General features: G+C 40.0%; 1 protein-coding gene across 2 annotated transcripts in view; it reads left to right on the top strand.

Annotated features, from left to right (window-relative positions):
- LOC126092799 (uncharacterized) overlaps nucleotides 1-17,269 on the top strand; it is a 211,449-nt gene that overhangs the window by 69,630 nt on the left and 124,550 nt on the right. For both annotated transcript variants that reach the window (XM_049908536.1, XM_049908530.1), the window contains exons 4-5: nucleotides 3,872-3,947; nucleotides 13,484-13,611. In XM_049908536.1, the coding sequence (XP_049764493.1) occupies nucleotides 3,872-3,947; nucleotides 13,484-13,611 (204 nt within the window). The remainder of the gene's footprint in view (nucleotides 1-3,871; nucleotides 3,948-13,483; nucleotides 13,612-17,269) is intronic.

Below are 17,269 nucleotides of genomic sequence, written 5' to 3'. Positions count from 1 at the left end.
CATTACCTGTGAGCATGAAATTACAGTTGTGGATGCAAACTTCTGTTGTTCACGGAGGATTGTTAAGCCTTTTGAGCTAACTTAGACAGCTTACAACAAGTGTCAGAGTCATTGCCTGCAAAGATAGTGAAAGCTAAGCAGGGAGACAGAAGTTAGTGAATGGAATGTGCATAGTGTGCCTTATGCATTCATATCACACTAGTAGATGTCGAATTGTGCAGTACTGGAGTTGTAACAACAAAGGAGTTTATTTTTGTGTTGTTATTATGTTTTGTTATTAATGTGGTGGTAGATAGTTTATAAATTAACAGGAGTATGCTGTTGGAATATGGTGTTTGGTTTGGTAACAGACCATGTATATCCAACACTATGGAAACAACTCGAAGCAGGAATGCTGTTTTCCAGTCAGAGGGATGTCATGTTAACCAGCCACCAGCGAATGCTGAAGCTAACCTACAACACGTAGGAAATAAGAAATGAGGTATGAAGATTAGAAGAGATGTTGGCCAGGCTGCATCTTTAAGCTGAGAGGAAAGGAGCATTAGGAGAAGTACAGGGAGAGTACCAAGGATTGTGGCTCTCATATGAGTGGTAACGGGACCAGCTGCACCAGTGATGGATTTGGCACTATGTACAGTGTTAGGACAGAAGAGAAGGTAATTAGACACAGGTGGTATATTATCAAAGACACTATTCAGTATAGGAAATAGTGACTATATCCAGAAATTGTATTAAAGTTTGGTGCTGCTGCTCACAGTGTGGTTTCAGCTCTCTGAGACTGCAGACAATCTTCTTGTTGTGCCTATCGCAACTCAGCATCTCCGCTATATGGTGAGTAGCACATTTCCTTCTCTGGTATCGTAAACTGGCAGACTGTTGTTGGCAGTTTTTTATCATATGGCTACAGTTGAAATTAACACTGATAGACCCGAGCTTTATGTATTAGTTCAGTTCCCCATAGCAAGTGTTGACACACATTAGCAGTGTTTTAAGATTCAGCATGGGATACCAAGGCAAACTTGTACAGGTGAAAATAGAGGTGTTGCTAATCTCCAAGAAAGTGTACTTAAGTGTCAATGTCATTGGATGAGCCCCATTTATGACAAAGAGATCGGATTATGATATTTCCCGCCAGCATGGTTCAGCCTGACATGTGAGAATGGGAAGTACTATTATTCTGGAGAAAAGCAGATGCAGTGGAATGCTGAAGGAATGTTGTGACACCAGTCCTGAACTTGTAATGGTTTGGTATGCATTGGATTTACTCTGTGTTCACTTCAGAGATAGGGATAGTGAACTGTTATGTGTAGGGTCAGCCAAATGGAATAGCGAGGTTGGAATTACAAAGTAGTGGGTTACTAATGAATGTTGCAACTTGTAATATAGCAGGCATTATGTTCCATCTCCTAGTTACCATCATTGTAACAATCGTAAGAGAACACAAACAGCCTTCGTTGTTGAATTTATGGATGTCCATCCTATTGCATGGATGATGGTCTTCAGCTGATGATATACACTACTGGCCATTAAAATTGCTACACCATGAAGATGACGTGCTACAGACATGAAATTTAATCGACAGGAAGAAGATGCTGTGATATGCAAATGATTAGCTTTTCAGAGCATTCACACAAGTTTGGCGCCGGTGGTGACACCTACAACGTGCTGACATGAGGAAAGTTTCCAACCGATTTCTCATACCAAACTGCAGCTGACCGGTGTTGCCTGGTGAAACGTTGTTATGATGCCTCATGTAAGGAGGAGAAATGCGTACCATCACGTTTCCGACTTTGATAAAGGTCAGATTGTAGCCTATAGTGATTGCGGTTTATTGTATCGCGACATTGCTGCTCGCGTTGGTTGAGATCCAATGACTGTTAGCAGAATATGGAATCGGTGGGTTCGGGAGGGTAATACGGAATGCCGTGCTGGATCCCAACGGCTTAGTGTCAGTAGCAGTCGAGATGACAGGCATCTTATCCGCATGGCTGTAACCGATCGTGCAGCCACATCTCGATCCCTGAGTCAACATATGGGGATGTTTGCAAGACAACAACCATCTGCACGAACAGTTCGATGACATTTGCAGCAGCATGGACTATCAGCTTGGAGACCGTGGCTGCGGTTACCCTTGACATTGCATCACAGACAGGAGCGCCTGCTATGGTGTACTCAACGACGAACTTGGGTGCATGAATTGCAAAACATCATTTTTTCGGATGAATCCAGGTTCTGTTTACAGCATCATGATGGTCGCATTCGTGTTTGGCGACATCGCGGTGAACGCACATTGGAAGCGTATATTCGTCATCGCCATAGTGGTGTATCACCTGGTGTGATGGTATGGGGTGCCATTGGTTACACGTCTCGGTCACCTCTTGTTCGCATTGACGGCACTTTGAACAGTGGACGTTACATTTCAGATGTGTTACGACCCGTGGCTCTACCCTTCATTCAATCCCTGCGAAACCCTACATTTCAGCAGGATAATGCACGACTGCATGTTGCAGGTCCTGTACAGGCCTTTCTGGATACAGAAAATGTTTGACTGCTGCCCTGGCCAGCACATTCTCCAGATCTCTCACCAATTGAAAATGTCTGGTCAATGGTGGCCGAGCAACTGGCTCGTCACAATACGCCAGTCACTACTCTTGATGAACTGTGGTATCATGTTGAAGCTGCATGGGCAGCTGTACCTGTACATGCCATCCAAGCTCTGTTTGACTCAATGCCCAGGCGTATCAAGGCCGTTATTACAACCAGAGGTGGTTGTTCTGGGTACTGATTTCTCAGGATCTATGCACCCAAATTGCGTAAAAATGTAATCACAAGTCAGTTGTAGTATAATATATTTGTCCAATGAATACCCGTTTATCATCTGCAATTCTTTTTGGTGTAGCAATTTTAATGGCCAGTAGTGTATATGAGAGGAAGTACCACTATAGCTGTATCTTGAGGCCCAACTGCTGCCAAAAGAGTATTAGATTTCCTTGGTGCATTTATTGTAGAGTCCTTGTTACTAGCACATGTGGGCTAGCTTCCATTAGGAATCTCCAGTTGACTCCATGTTGTCTCCAATGCAGTTTTGGCATTGGAGACAACACAGTGTCGAGTCGAGACTCAGTTTCGACTGATGATCTGATTGATAAGATCTGTGAGCCAACCTACTGCATTCCACTACTGAGAGCACCATAACTCTGTTGGAAGATCATTTGTTTTCTTTCTCTTTGTGTCCTTCAGAACAGCCTCAACTTTGGCTGTATTAATTTCCTTGACAGGTCCTTTAAGAGCTGATATTCTTCTTGAAAAGTGCTACCATTTGATTCTTGATGCTCTGTTTCTGGCAGAGTACCCAGATCTCGGTGGGTTTATTCGAAGCTTACAGATGACGGTCAGTGTCATATTTGACGGTTTCATGTGGAACAATGTTTGTGGAACAATCTAGGGGTAACAGTATTTTATTTCCATATAACAATTCATGTGAACACAATTATTATGCCGCTGTGCAATAACTACAGTTGGCAACACACAATGACAGCAGCTGTACAAGGCTAGCTGAAGCTGGTTTCAGAGACAGCTTTAAAAGTAAAAGCAGTTGAAACACTTATGCGACTAGCATTAGAACCTAAAATACAGCAATCAGTGCTCTTTTACGTGTTGGTTTTTAAGATTGAAAAATAACTGATTCGTTAAGACAAAAAGAGGGGGGGGGGGGGGCTATGCATTCCTGCCTGTTCAGCCCCTACTAAAACTATTAGGTGTTTTTAATGATACACATGTAACATTTTGTACATTGTTGCCAGATGTTTTGTTCTAAAGTATGTATGTATGTCCTGGAATCTTACAGTACCTTTTGATAATATTGTTTCAGTTTGGGCGATGTAATAAAGAAGACATATTTTCAAAAACTGCTAAATTCCCTACAAAAGGAAGAAGATTGCCTAATGGTGAGTACTGTGAGTAGCAGTATTGACATTCAATGAATCGGCCTCCAATATCAGAAACATTCTCTCCAGCTATTTGGCAGTACTGGATCATGGCCATTTCCAGAGGACTTGACTGGTATCAATTTTGTGATAACAACAAATGAAAAATGATACAGTTGGAAAAAAGAGAATGACTGGCCAATACTTTATTTCAGGAGATGACATTCATCGTGCTGCCACCTAGTGAAGTAAATAATAACTCTAGGTTTGTAAATGTGCATTTTGTTCTTATGGGAGGAAAGATCAATTGGTTGGAGGAGGTTACAAAGGGTGAGAACGGCACTCAGATGCTATATTGCCAGGACCCACCTGTGATGAGAATAAAGGGAGACAAAGTTGGAGGAAAAGGTGTCAAGACAGTATATTGATAAGCACTGTGCTAACCTCAGCTTAGAGGTGATAAATGGAACAGACTAGGAACTAGAAAGTAAAGAGGGATTAAAGAGGACAACTGAAAAGTGGTAAGAATAGTGCAGTTAAGAAATAGGATGAGAGAGGAAATTAGAGAGAGAGAGAGAGAGAGAGAGAGAGATAGTTAGTTGGAAAAGAAAGTAGAGAGAGGGAGAGAGCAGCTTACAGTGTTCTGTGGTATCATTTCTACCCTCCCTTACAATTATCACTCACAACATCTCTTCCCCACCCCCCACCCAAAAAACAAAAACAAGCAAAAAAGAAGAAGAAATCATAGCCAACAAACCATCCCATCCTGGCATCCCTAGTTTATCTCCCAGTGCTGGCACATCTCCGTTCCAAGCCCAACTATAGCCATTTTCATACTAGAACATCTCACAGTCCTATCCCCTTTCAGGCCTAAATCTCTACCATCCAGAGTCATCCATTGTATCAAAAGACCTGATCTTCTGTCACAACAAAATTCAATCACTCTGTTCTAATTAAATATCCCGTAACATTCACCCAAAGTGTCTATTGCCAATATCACTTTACAACCCAGTCCCAAATCACAACCAGGAGTGTCAGCTTCAAACCCTGCATAGGAGACTTCTAATGATCATTGTCCTGTTCCCCAAAACAATAATCTCCAGTAATTCCTCACTTCCAGTACCATCTCCGTATCTTTATCACTGAAACCTAGAACATTATTCCATCTGAGCCCTGAGCTATCTGTAACCTAAAGAAGGACCACTGTATCATCGTCATCCCTCATTCCAAAGGCTCCACTACATTGGTATGAGACGGTGGGGTATATGTGGCATATTGGCATCTCTGGCTTTTGGACATCTCAATGTACAAAACTGTTCTCTTCCTAATGACCCCAGTCCTTCCATCCAGACTGAGGCCACCTCGCAAGGTCTTGCAACTGCCTGCTTGGGATTCTTTAGTCCTTCTCACCTATGCACTCCTACCGTCTACCACATAAAATACACAGAAATAACCATCCTGGTTATGCCATTGTAGCTTCATTGTTTCAACTGAATGCATGAAAGTACTGGTGGACCACTATCTTCAAACCATCTGTCTTGTCCTCTTATAGAAAATCACTACCTGGAGCATTTCAAATTCCTCCGTGCACTCAAATTCCTCCGTGCACTTCTACAGGGCCAACTACATTTTCACTATTGGCGCAGCTTCACTCTTCACTAACAACCTACATGTACTCCCTTGGCCTCTCCTGAAATTTACCTGAATGTCTCCCAAAAACTTCATTTTTTGTCATAATATCCAATTTACTTGTAACTTGATTTTTACTCATTATCATTTCACCTTTGAGGTTGAGAGCTACAAACAAATCAGTGGAACAGCTATGGAAACCAGGATGACAGCATCCTTTGCCTGCCTTTCCATGGGCCACAATGCCCAGAAGCTGTATTCTCTGGTTCGTTACAAATTTACTAATGATATCTTTGTGGTGTGAATTCGGTGGTGAGCAACAACTCCTGTACTTCCTGTTGGAACCATTCCCAGCTCAAATTCACCTGGTCCTTTTGCAAATTTAAAGCTCCCACCCTCAATGTTTGCATCTGTCCAATTCAGTCACACTCAGATCTCAGACCACCAACCAATAAGAAACAATACCTCCACTTCGACTGCTGCTGCCCCCTCCTATGTCAAATGTTTCTTTTCGTACAGCCTAGATACTCACTGCTACTGTGTACTTCTCCGAAACAGTGGCATATCTTCCTGTACCATAAATGATGTTAAGTACATTCACAAATTGTTCATGGCTGAAATTAGGATATGCTGGAAAGTTGATAACGAAATTATATCAACGGCTCTTCCTAGCTGGATCAAACCAATACTCACAGCACAGTTCTTGGCAGCATGGTGAACAGCTTTGTATAAGGTGCAGAGCCATTAATTGAAGTGCCAGTCTCCTATGTATAGGAACACTGTGATCTTAGGTACATTATTTGATTGCCCAGGAGTGAAGGAATGACACAACCTAGAATTTAAATGAAACATTGTATGCTAATCAGATGACAAATTGAGGCTGGTCTTGTGGCTAACTTGGTACACATTCAAGGTTTACCAATTTTGTATCAACCAATGTGCGCAGGGTGAACAACATCCACACTGCTGCAGAACTAATAACTTAGACAACAATAAAATAAACAGTTGCATCAGTGATGCTTATCCTCACCTCTACAAACTGTTCATCAGTATTCAATAAGCACATGGTTGTTGTGTATGATATCAGGTTAAGGATGTGCTTCAGATTCCATTGTTGCATAGCAGATGTATCTGCTTCAACATCAAATCCCTCGACAACTGTAGCGATAACCACACGATTGTTTTCACCTAATGTAAGTTCTCCACAGATATTGTCCACAAACATATCTCCATGGCAGTCTCCTCTTGACTCCTCGAGCAGTGTATCACCTACTTCTGGGGGCAAAAAAAAAAAAAAAAAATTATCAGTAGCACCCCAACATCACTCATTACCGTGTAAACCTCAAACGCCTCTATTATATGACTCCCAAAGTTACGCCTTTCTCATGTCAAATCCTGAGATGGGGTCATCCGTCACTGATATCTTTCATGTGCCATTCACACTCACCTTCTGCCGCCCCCACAACAGCCTTTACAAACTATGTGGCATTTCCAGCAATTATCACTACCCCAACAATTATTCCTTATGCAAAACCTGTGGCATGTCGCCCCCCCCCCTCCCCCAATTACTTATCCATTTGCTGAGCATGTTCCACACTATGACTTGAGAGACCCAAGTGCCAGCTACTTTGTATTGGCTGTCTGAGTCCTCCCACCCAGTAGTAATTTCTCTGGACTCTGGAGAGGAGAAATTCCTCTATGACATCATTTCATCCTGCCACCCTCTTGGCTTAACATTTGTTAACAAACAATCCCCCATTTTTCCAGTGGCAGAATTTCATTATTTATTCAATTACTTTTATATTTCCATCTCCCCCCCCTCTCCCCCCCCCTCCCCCGCCCGTTTCCTCTCACTCTCTCTAACGATTACTTCCTCTATTTTCTCCATTTCATCATATTTTTAAATTGCATCATTCATTAAACTTTGTATTTCACTTCCAGTTTAATTCATCTTTATTTCTCTAACCCTTCTGTCATGTCAGAATGGAATCTGACACAGTGCTTACCACTGTATTCTTTATTTATCAGTAGACACAAGACTCCTTAAAAAAATCAAACTACCATGTGTAAAATAGTTTCAAATGAGGTAACGCGTGTGTTAAATATTTTATGTTAAGCACGAAAGTGAGAAAATTTTTTAAAAGGTTTGAATTTTGCTTAAAATTTAATGTAAGTTGCTAAGTGCTCTCATTATGAAACACTGGATGGATATAGTATGGGTAATTTGTGCTTTTTTAAGCAAAAGCTAGTTTTTAATGTGCCTCAGCGTTTGTGATGTCATATTTCCTGAGCTATGTGACATGTCGTTGTTATTGTCATGGTCCTCAGTCTGAAGACTGGTTTGATGCAGCTCTCTGTGCTTGTCTATGCTGTGCAAGCCTCTTCGTCTCCAAATAACCACTGCAACCTACATTCTTCTCAATCTACTTGCTGTATTCATCTCTTGGTCTCCCTTTATGATTTTTACCCCTCACACTTCCCTCCAGTACTAAATTGATGATCCCTAGATGCCTCAGAATGTGTCCTACCAACTCCTACTTGGGTTGTGCCACAAATTTCTTTTCTCCCCAATTCTGTTTAGTAACTTCCCATTAGTTACATGATCAACCTGTCTAATCTTCAGTGCCCTCCTGCAGCACCACATTTCAAAAGCATCTATTCTTTTCTTGTCTAAACTGTTTATCGTCCATGTTTTACTTCCATACATGGCTACACTCCATACAAATACTTTCAGAAAAGACGTTTTAAATCTATATCCAATGCTAACAAATTTCTCTTCTTCAGAAACACATTTCGTGCCATTGCCAGTCTACATTTTATATCCCCTCTACTTCGACCATCATCAGTTATTTTGCTGCCCAAATAGCAAAACTCATCCACTACCTTAAGTGTCTGTTCCCTCAGCATCATATGATTTAATTTGACTTCATTCCAGTATCCTTGTGTAGCTTTTGTTGCTGTTCATGTTATATCCTCCTCTCAAGACACTGTCCATTCCATTCAACTGCTCTTCCAAGTCATTTGCTGTATGTGACAGAATTAGTGTCATTGGCAAACCTCAGACTTTTTATTTCTTCTCCCTGGACTTTAATTCCTATTCCAAATTCTTCTTTGCATTCCTTTATTGCTTGTTCTGTGTACGGATTGAATAACGTGGGTGATAGTCTACAACCTTGTCTACTCCCCTCTGCACCACTGCTTCCCTTTATACCCTTCGACTGTTATAACTGCCGTCTATTTTCTGTACAGATTGTAAATAGCCTTTTGCTCCCTGTATTTTACCCTTGCCACCTTTAGAATTTGAATGAGGGCATACCAGTCAACAGTGCCAAATGCTTTCTGTAAGTCTACAAGTACAATAAACTTAGGTTTGCTTTTCCTTAATCAGTCTACAAGAAGTAGTATGGTCAGTATTGCTTCATGTGTTCCTACATTTCTCTGGAATCCAAACTGATCTTCCCCAAGGTCAGCTTCTACCAGCATTCTTCTTTAAAGAATTCATGGCAATATTTTGGAACAATGACTTATTAATGAAACTGTTTTGGTAATAACCACATTTGTCGGCACTTGCTTTCTTTGGAATTAAAGTTATTATATTCTTCTTGACATCTAAAGGTATATCACCTGTCTCATACATCTTGCTCACCAGACAGAAGAATTTTGCATAGCTGACTTTCTAGTTCTGACAGAATGTTGTCTACTTCTCGAGCCTTATCTTGACAGGCCACCAAATCATCAAAAAGTCATTTTGACTTGGCAGGTCCATACTGAACTAGGTAAATGAACCCCAAGTGGATGCCTCTGAAAGTAACCCCCTTCATCATTCTTACAATAGCTGACACGTTTTAAAATTCAGAGTACATTTAATAGCTAGTTTCATATTTAAGTGGGCTTATAACTCAGTTGAAATGTGTAATAGAACTAATTACAGGCGAGATCAACTGGCTAATCATTAGCGAGGATGTACTCAACTTAACACACTGAAAAACAATAGGCACAAATTATTATAAATCACTGAGCACTGTGACACAACATTGAATGGCAGCACAATGTGTTCACACAGTGCAGTTAACCCTTTAAATGACGAAATATCTTATCCAGCGTAACAGTTAAATAAATGTCAGTATATAAGCTTTGGAAATAATAATCAATAAAACTGCCCAAGTTGTTATGTATTTCTAAATCCACCCTGAGTTATGGGATGGTAAGTATTCGCACCAATGAATGAGGAGCACAAAATCTGAAAAAGTTTGAAAAATCCTCAGAAAATAAGCAATGTCAACTTCTGTAAGTAAACATTTTCCCTCTGGAGAAAGACATTTCCCAAAGGACTGGGATTCAGAACCAACTTTATACCATGCATAAAAATTCCCATTTGCAGCCACTTCAGTATCACACTCAGTTTTATGATTTTCATGAAATACTTATTCAAGCACAGGCAAACAGTCCACACTATCTGCTGTATCTGTACTAAACATTTCACCCACTGGTCCACTTCAGACTGCATTATGCAGGCTACCTCCATTTACTGTAGTAGTGTTTGAAACTGCTGAAATAGTAGCTACACCATCTGCATCAGAGGTGCCTTCAAATTATGAATCTTCTTCATGGCCTTCTGTAACTTCTTGCCAGCATCTTATTACACATTAGGTTAGAACTTCATGTGCAATGGAACTTTGCCACCTCCATGAAGTCATTATTGTAGATCTAAAAGAATATTCACAAATGTCAGTATGATCCCTCTAACCATAAAAACAAACCAAAGATGAGTAAGTAATATGCTTATCATATTCAACAGTGTGCATAAATTATTTTAGTTGTGTTTCATATTTTTAGCAATCATCCTAAATGTGCACTATCATCATCATTATCATCATCCTCCTCATCATCTGCGCAACAGCCCTCTGTGATCCTTGGCATTCTATAGAAGATTATCCCATTCTTTCCTGTTCAGTGCCAGACTCCTCCAATTCTGAATTCCAGTTTTCCTCATGTCCTCTCTGACACATTCCTCCCATCTTCTATGTTCATCCAGCTCTCCTGGTTCCTTCAAGGAATGCGATGAATATATTCATAATCATTCTATTGTTTGTTCTCAGTATTTGTCCTGCCCATTTCAGTGTTTTAATATAACTGACAATGTCTGGTTCATTATATAAATTATATAATTTATAGTTGAATCTTCTCCTCCAGACACCATTTTCTTTCACTGACCCAAGAACTAGTCCCAGGATATTTCTTTCAAATATGCCCAGTTGTTTTTCATCAAATTTTGTTAATGTCCATGTTTCAGCACCATGTGTTAGTGCTGGCCTTAGTAAAACTTTATGCATCATAACTTTAGAACAGCAACTTAGAATTCATATGTTTTCTGAGGCCATGGTGGCAGTTGTTGGTGGACAATATTAATTTTTGGGTCAGAGCTAGCATTTTTCTTACAGTTTACTTCTGATTCAAAGTGAGTGAAACTACACATGGTATGAAATTTGTGTGTGCCATTTTCTACAAATGGGGCCTCTGGGTATATACTTAGTTTCCCCTTCATTTACCCCTAGATTCACCTTTCTAGCAGCTCTTTCAAGACACGTAAGGGCTTATTTCATTTATCAGAGCCATTCCTGGAGCCTTATTATTCTTCAGCTTCTTGATGACTGCCTCCACTCTCACTTCCTCAGCAGATAGTACTGGTTCCTCTATTTCTGAGTTCCTTGTATTTACAGATATTCCTTAGTTCTCTGCTGTACCATCATTTGACAGTTCCCTCAAGGTGTTGAGCCCATCTTCTACATATTGCTCCATCACTACTCAAAAATGAGCCATCTGTATTTCTACACAAATTCATCCTTGGCTGGAAATCCTTTCGGCTATTATTTAGCTTCTGATAAAAAGTTCTTACTTCATTCATCCCTTTCAGATGTTCCATTTCTTCCTCATCTTTCCTTTCATGCTCCCTTTTTTTGGGCAGCCTCTTTTCTCCTCATCTTGAAATTCTATATTACCTTCTGTGGTTTACCTGATGCATTCGCTTGTAATATTCTTTTTTTAAATGTTGTTACTTGTGAACACCCTTTAATGAAACCACCCATTGTGTATGGCATGATTTAATCTTGTCTTTTAAGTTCTGCCATATTTCTTCAATACTCTCACTCTCTGGAATGTGTGCAAGATCTTCCTTGAGAAGGTCGGAGAACTTTCGAGCAGTCTCAGACTCCTTAGCAGTAGGAATTTTTTTTCACATGAGACCCATGCATCTGCCTTGCATCAGATATTTGACTTCTGATTGTTGTTATTACAACAAACTTCTCAGTGCAATGTAGTCTGAAATAGTGTTTAAATAACTTGTCATCTATGTAAGTACCATGCAATATGTTAGCACACAGCACTGAGGAGCTGATTTCAATGAGTATGAGTCAAATAATGAGACTGAGTTTCAAGTGAGCATCATCAGTATTGAGTTAAAAGTGGTTCTATTTTAAAAACACACTAAGGCATGCTTGAATCTGCTGAAGACAATGCCGATATCACGAGATTTCAGCTGAGGCATCTCCGGTCCTGTGATTACAAGGAAGCATTTGCTCATTTAAACTCTCTAGATGTATTGAACATCCTGGAGAACAGGTCTCGTATGCCAGTTGCCATCCTTTGCCCAGAAAAGTGCACATATCTCTCTCTTTGGCGATTACTTGGAGCTGTGTCATTCTTGTCCTTCCTTGGTCAAGCTTCTCCTTATCTTGAATGGCTCGTTTGTTTTCTGTTTGAAATTTCATCCTTCTTTTTCTGAAGGCACCACCTGTTTCTCAACATCTTTTATTAACAGACCTGTTAATGCTGTTACCCCAATGAATGGCAGACGGCACTACAGGCTAGTTGTGGCAGGTAGGAAAGTTATCACCTTTAAAAACCCATAGTGTCCTGTAGCCTGATGCCTGGTTTGGCAACCGTCGGGCTAAGAGCTGTTGTTGCACACATAAGTTGTGCCTGGAACATAAATTTTGGTAATGGGATGTTATACACTGCCAGAGTGCTTTAGAGGACTTGTCACATTTTCAGTAGGTTGCACAACAATCAATAAGGCTGTCTTCTTAACATAATTAATGACTTCGTATATTTATCTGTTTGCACACCATTTTGTTTCCAGCTTGTCGACACCGGTATTTATGTCACTCAACTTGTTTCCAGTGGACTAGGTGTTTCAGTTTGCAAGTTACCACGTTTATAAAATTGTGGCATGTGTAAAAATGTCTTCCCCATGCTCATGATAATCATTCGATTTGACAACCAGCTGTATCTGTGTTTTTGTTGTTGTGGTCTGCAGTCCTAAGAAGGGTTTGATGCAGCTTTCCATGCTTGTCTATCCTGACTTTGCCTCTTCGTCTCTGCGTAACTACTGTGGCCAACATCCATTTTAAGCTGCATGCTGTAGTTTAGTTTTGGTCTCCCTCTACAATTTTTTTACCCTCCACACTTCCCCACGTCCTCTAATTGATTATTCCTTGATGCCTCAGGATATGCCTTATCAAATGATCCCTTCTTTCAGTCAAGCTGTACCACAAATTTCTTTTCTCCCCAATTTGATTCAGCACTCCCTCGTGAGTGATCTACCCATGTAATCTTCAGCATGATGATGTTCTTCTCTGGCTAGTTATTGCCCATCTTTCTCTTCCATACAAGCCTACTCTCCAGACAAATATCTTCAGGAGAGACTTCCTAATACTTGAATTTAAATTAGTTATTAACAAATTTATCTTTTTCAGAAATGCTTTATTTATGTATACATCTGTTCATTAGACAATACAATAACCAACTGATTCCACAGACAATTTTGCATGGCTCAAACACAATTTTCAATTTCATTACATTGTATAGTGTATAAAGATTTATTCAAATTTTATTTTCTTAAAACATAAGGTAATTTGTTTCAATTCCAGAAAGCCTCAAGATGATTGAAAAAATTAAAAAATGGATTGGATGCGGCCTGGTTGCAGCAGTATCCAAAGAACTAACTCTGAATGAAGCTAGTTTGAAAAGTATTTGTCGTTGCAATTTGGTGTGCAAGGTATATCTCAGCAATAATGTATGTTAGGAATAATGAAGTAAACAGTGGGATAAATAAAGATCTACATGAATAGTTACCCTGCAATTTACACTAAGTGTTTGGTAATGAGTGCAATGTCTTGCACTCATTACCAAACATTTTCATAATATATGCTTTATTCCATTTTCAAATAGTATGTGGGAAAAATGAAAGAAGTCTGTTATTTTGATGAGAAAGTTGCCTGAAATTTTATGGAAAGACTTCACTGGAATAAAACATATATTTGTTTTAATGATTAGCATTTCCAAAATGCTTATTATATGGATGAAACTCTCTCCTCTAGTTCATGGTAACAAAGCAAATTGCCTGTCTTTTAATTTTTTCCATGTCCCATGTGATGAGGACCCCATACTGTACAGCTATACTCTAGAAGAGGACGAGCAAACATAGTGTAAGCAAATGGTATAAGTAACTATGAACTGTAATCTGATGCAGTGAAAGCTAACATCTCTCATGTACCAGTGAGGCACTGATTATAAGTTATCACATCTGCTCGTGAATACATTGCAAACCAACTAGTAGGTATGAACCAAAGTAAACTGATATAATTCTTGCAATGTCTCCCAAGAATTCATATAGCCCAGCCTCTGATGAGATGGGATAAGCTTGTGACAGGAATGGAATGGGAAGTGTTGGGTGGGTGGGTGGATTCAGGAGGTCTTGCACCTGGGTCTTCCTCAGGGATATGGGCTCTCTGTGGCAAGGGCTTGGGATTTGGAGCAGATTGGGTGTAGTATCTGGATGGACTAGGATGTCGTGGAGGTAGAGTGGATGACGGAACACTACTTTAGACGAGAAGATTCTCAGGTACAATCTCCCTCATTTCAGGGCATGAAGTGCTGGAAAAGGATGTGGTTGAGTTGATCCAGTCCATGTTGTTATTGGGTGATGATGGGGCACTAGCTGATTCTTGGGAGTGGTGGGAGGATTGAGGGTGTGCAGAGAAATCCAGGATGTAAAGGAGTGGGTGTTGGAGAGTCAGTGAAGGAGAGTTTCGAATACATAACTTATTTTGAACTAAATCAGCATTTGTGATTCACTGCTCTACCTAATAATACATCACCCCTGTATGTCATTGTACACCAGCACAAATAAACGTGCGTTTTTGAGAATTTATGGAAGCTACCATTGTCCATTGCATAATCGAGAAGTAATTTTAAGTTAATCAGCATTTGTGATCTAAGTGCTGTAGTAGATATTCTGACAAACATATTATGTTACATCTAGTTTACCCTTAAAGAGGAGTAGCCTCATATATTCTCTGCATTGATAATAAATTAACTATGATTTCGTGTTTGCTAACAACTGTAATTAATCTCAAAACATTTTAGGAAACTAGTAACTTTTATCACAGAGTTTCTGTGATCTATTAATAGAAATTTTGTTTTGTGTTTTTACTTCAATTCTTTTGGGAATTAGCGACTTTCTAGCTCAACAGATTAAAAGATAATCAGCAGGCTTAATTTAAAGTTATTTGTTAATTGTCTTGTAACACATTGCACAAGCCAAAATGTAGCCCCACTGTGAATGCTGTTCTCAAACGTTGGGTGAATTGGGTGATATTCTAAATAGTTGGTAATCACTCTGACTACTGTCAAACAATTGGCAGGTGTTGCAAATCAGTTTGTTGGAAGAGCTCACAAGTGTTGTTTATCAGTCATACTGGTGCCAGAGGTACCTCAGCTACTATCCTCTCCTGTGGATCCTATATCCTCTGCAGAAAGTACAGGATCTGTCATTAATTGTCCACTTGATTATGAGTGCCGTGTCAATGGTAGATCGGGCACCCTGTACAGGGTGGACTTGGGGCAAGGGAGGGCTCAGGGTGTTGACCTGATCCCCCTAACCAACAAGTTTAAGGCGTTGTCTTTCACTGAAACTGAGCCAGTGGGACTCGCGTTGTCTGTTTTGGGGAAACCTGTTTTGTCTGGTGTCAAGAGGGGCAAACAAAAAAGGGTAGCTGTCTAATAATCTTCAACAGTTCAAACTTATGGTGAATGATGGTACCCTCTAGGGAAACAGCAGCAGAGGACACAAAAGGATGCCAGGTGCACTCAGTGTGTATGCGTGGGGGCCTCATTCAACACGTTGAAGAGGATGTTCTGGCAGCCATTGAGGGAATGGGATGCAATCAACTACAGATTGTGGTGCACATTGGAACAAATGATGATGCCCTATGTCTATCGTCTGGGCTCTGAGGCCATTCTTGGGTCATTCCAGTGACTGGCAGAGAAGATTGTGCATGGAGTTTCAGCAAAGTGCACAATTTGCAAACTGGATATTTCGAAGGTTCTGTGACTAGCTAGGCTGTGACTTCCTGGACTTGTGGCTTAGGGTTGAGAACTGTAGGGTCCCCCTAAATGGGTCAGCTGTGCACTACATCTCAGAGGCTGCTACTCAGGTAGCTGACTGTGTGTGGGGTGCACACAGGGCTTTTTTTCAGATTAGACGACTTTCCATCCAATACAGATAACAACATCTGTAGGAAACCCAGAAGTATCATCAGTGTAAGATTGAAAGAAATATCTCCCACAGGTGATGGTATTAAAATCCTAATGGTTAAATGCCAAAGTATGTGTAACAGAGTCCCAGAATTTGAAGCACTTGTGCAAAGCAGTGAAGCTCACATAATACTAGTTACAGAAACCTGGTTGAAACATGAAATAGATAGCATTAAGATATTTGGAGAAAATTTAAGTATATATTGAAAGGATAGGCAAATGGCAAATGGAGGTCATACATTTGTTGCAGCAGATAAGAAACTCAAATCCACTGAGACAGAAATTGAAGCTGCATATGAGATTATTTGGTTGAGACTTGGTATCAGGGGTGGGCATAAAATGATAATTGGATCTCTGTCATCCACCACACTCATTACATGATGTAACTGAAAAATTTAGAGAAAACATCAGTTCACTTGTACATAAGTTCTCCAGTCATGCTGTAATCATCAGTGGAGACTTTAATCATCCAACAATTAATTGGGAAAATTAGTTTTGTTAGTGGTGGGCTTGTAAGATATTCTGTGAAACATTACTAAATGCCTTCTCTGTAAACTAACTAGAACAGATACTTAGTAAACCCACTCTAGATGGAAATGTATTGGCTCTAATGGCTACAGATACACATGACCTCTTTGAGGATGTCCACACCGAAACTGGTATCAGTAACCGTGATGTGGTTGTGGCAACAGTGATTGCCAATGTACAAAGGTCAACTAAAACAAGTAGAAAAATATATATGTTCAGTAAATTAGACAAAAAATCAGTAGTGTCATATTTCAATGAATAAATTCAAATGTTCAGCTCAGGGCAGGAGTATGTAGAGGAATTGTGGCTCAAGTTTAAAAGAACAGGTCATCATGCACTGGATAAATGTGTACCCAGTAGAACAGTTCATAATGGAAGGGAACCTCCATGGCGTACTGTAAAGAAACAGAGACTACTGCAGACTACATTTAAAACAACACACAGGGCTATAGATAGAGAGATGCTCAATGAGAAACATTTGGTTGTCAAGGGAGCAATGGGTTATGCCTTCAATTACTAACATAGCAGATATTGTCAAATGATATTTCACAAAATCTAAAGAAATTCTGGATTTTTGTAAAGGCTTTTAG

This window comes from Schistocerca cancellata, chromosome 1 (genome assembly GCF_023864275.1).
Source record: "Schistocerca cancellata isolate TAMUIC-IGC-003103 chromosome 1, iqSchCanc2.1, whole genome shotgun sequence".
Taxonomy (NCBI): Eukaryota; Metazoa; Arthropoda; class Insecta; order Orthoptera; family Acrididae; genus Schistocerca; species Schistocerca cancellata.
Note: the sequence above shows the minus strand (reverse complement) of the source record. Positions and strands in the feature narration are given on the sequence as shown.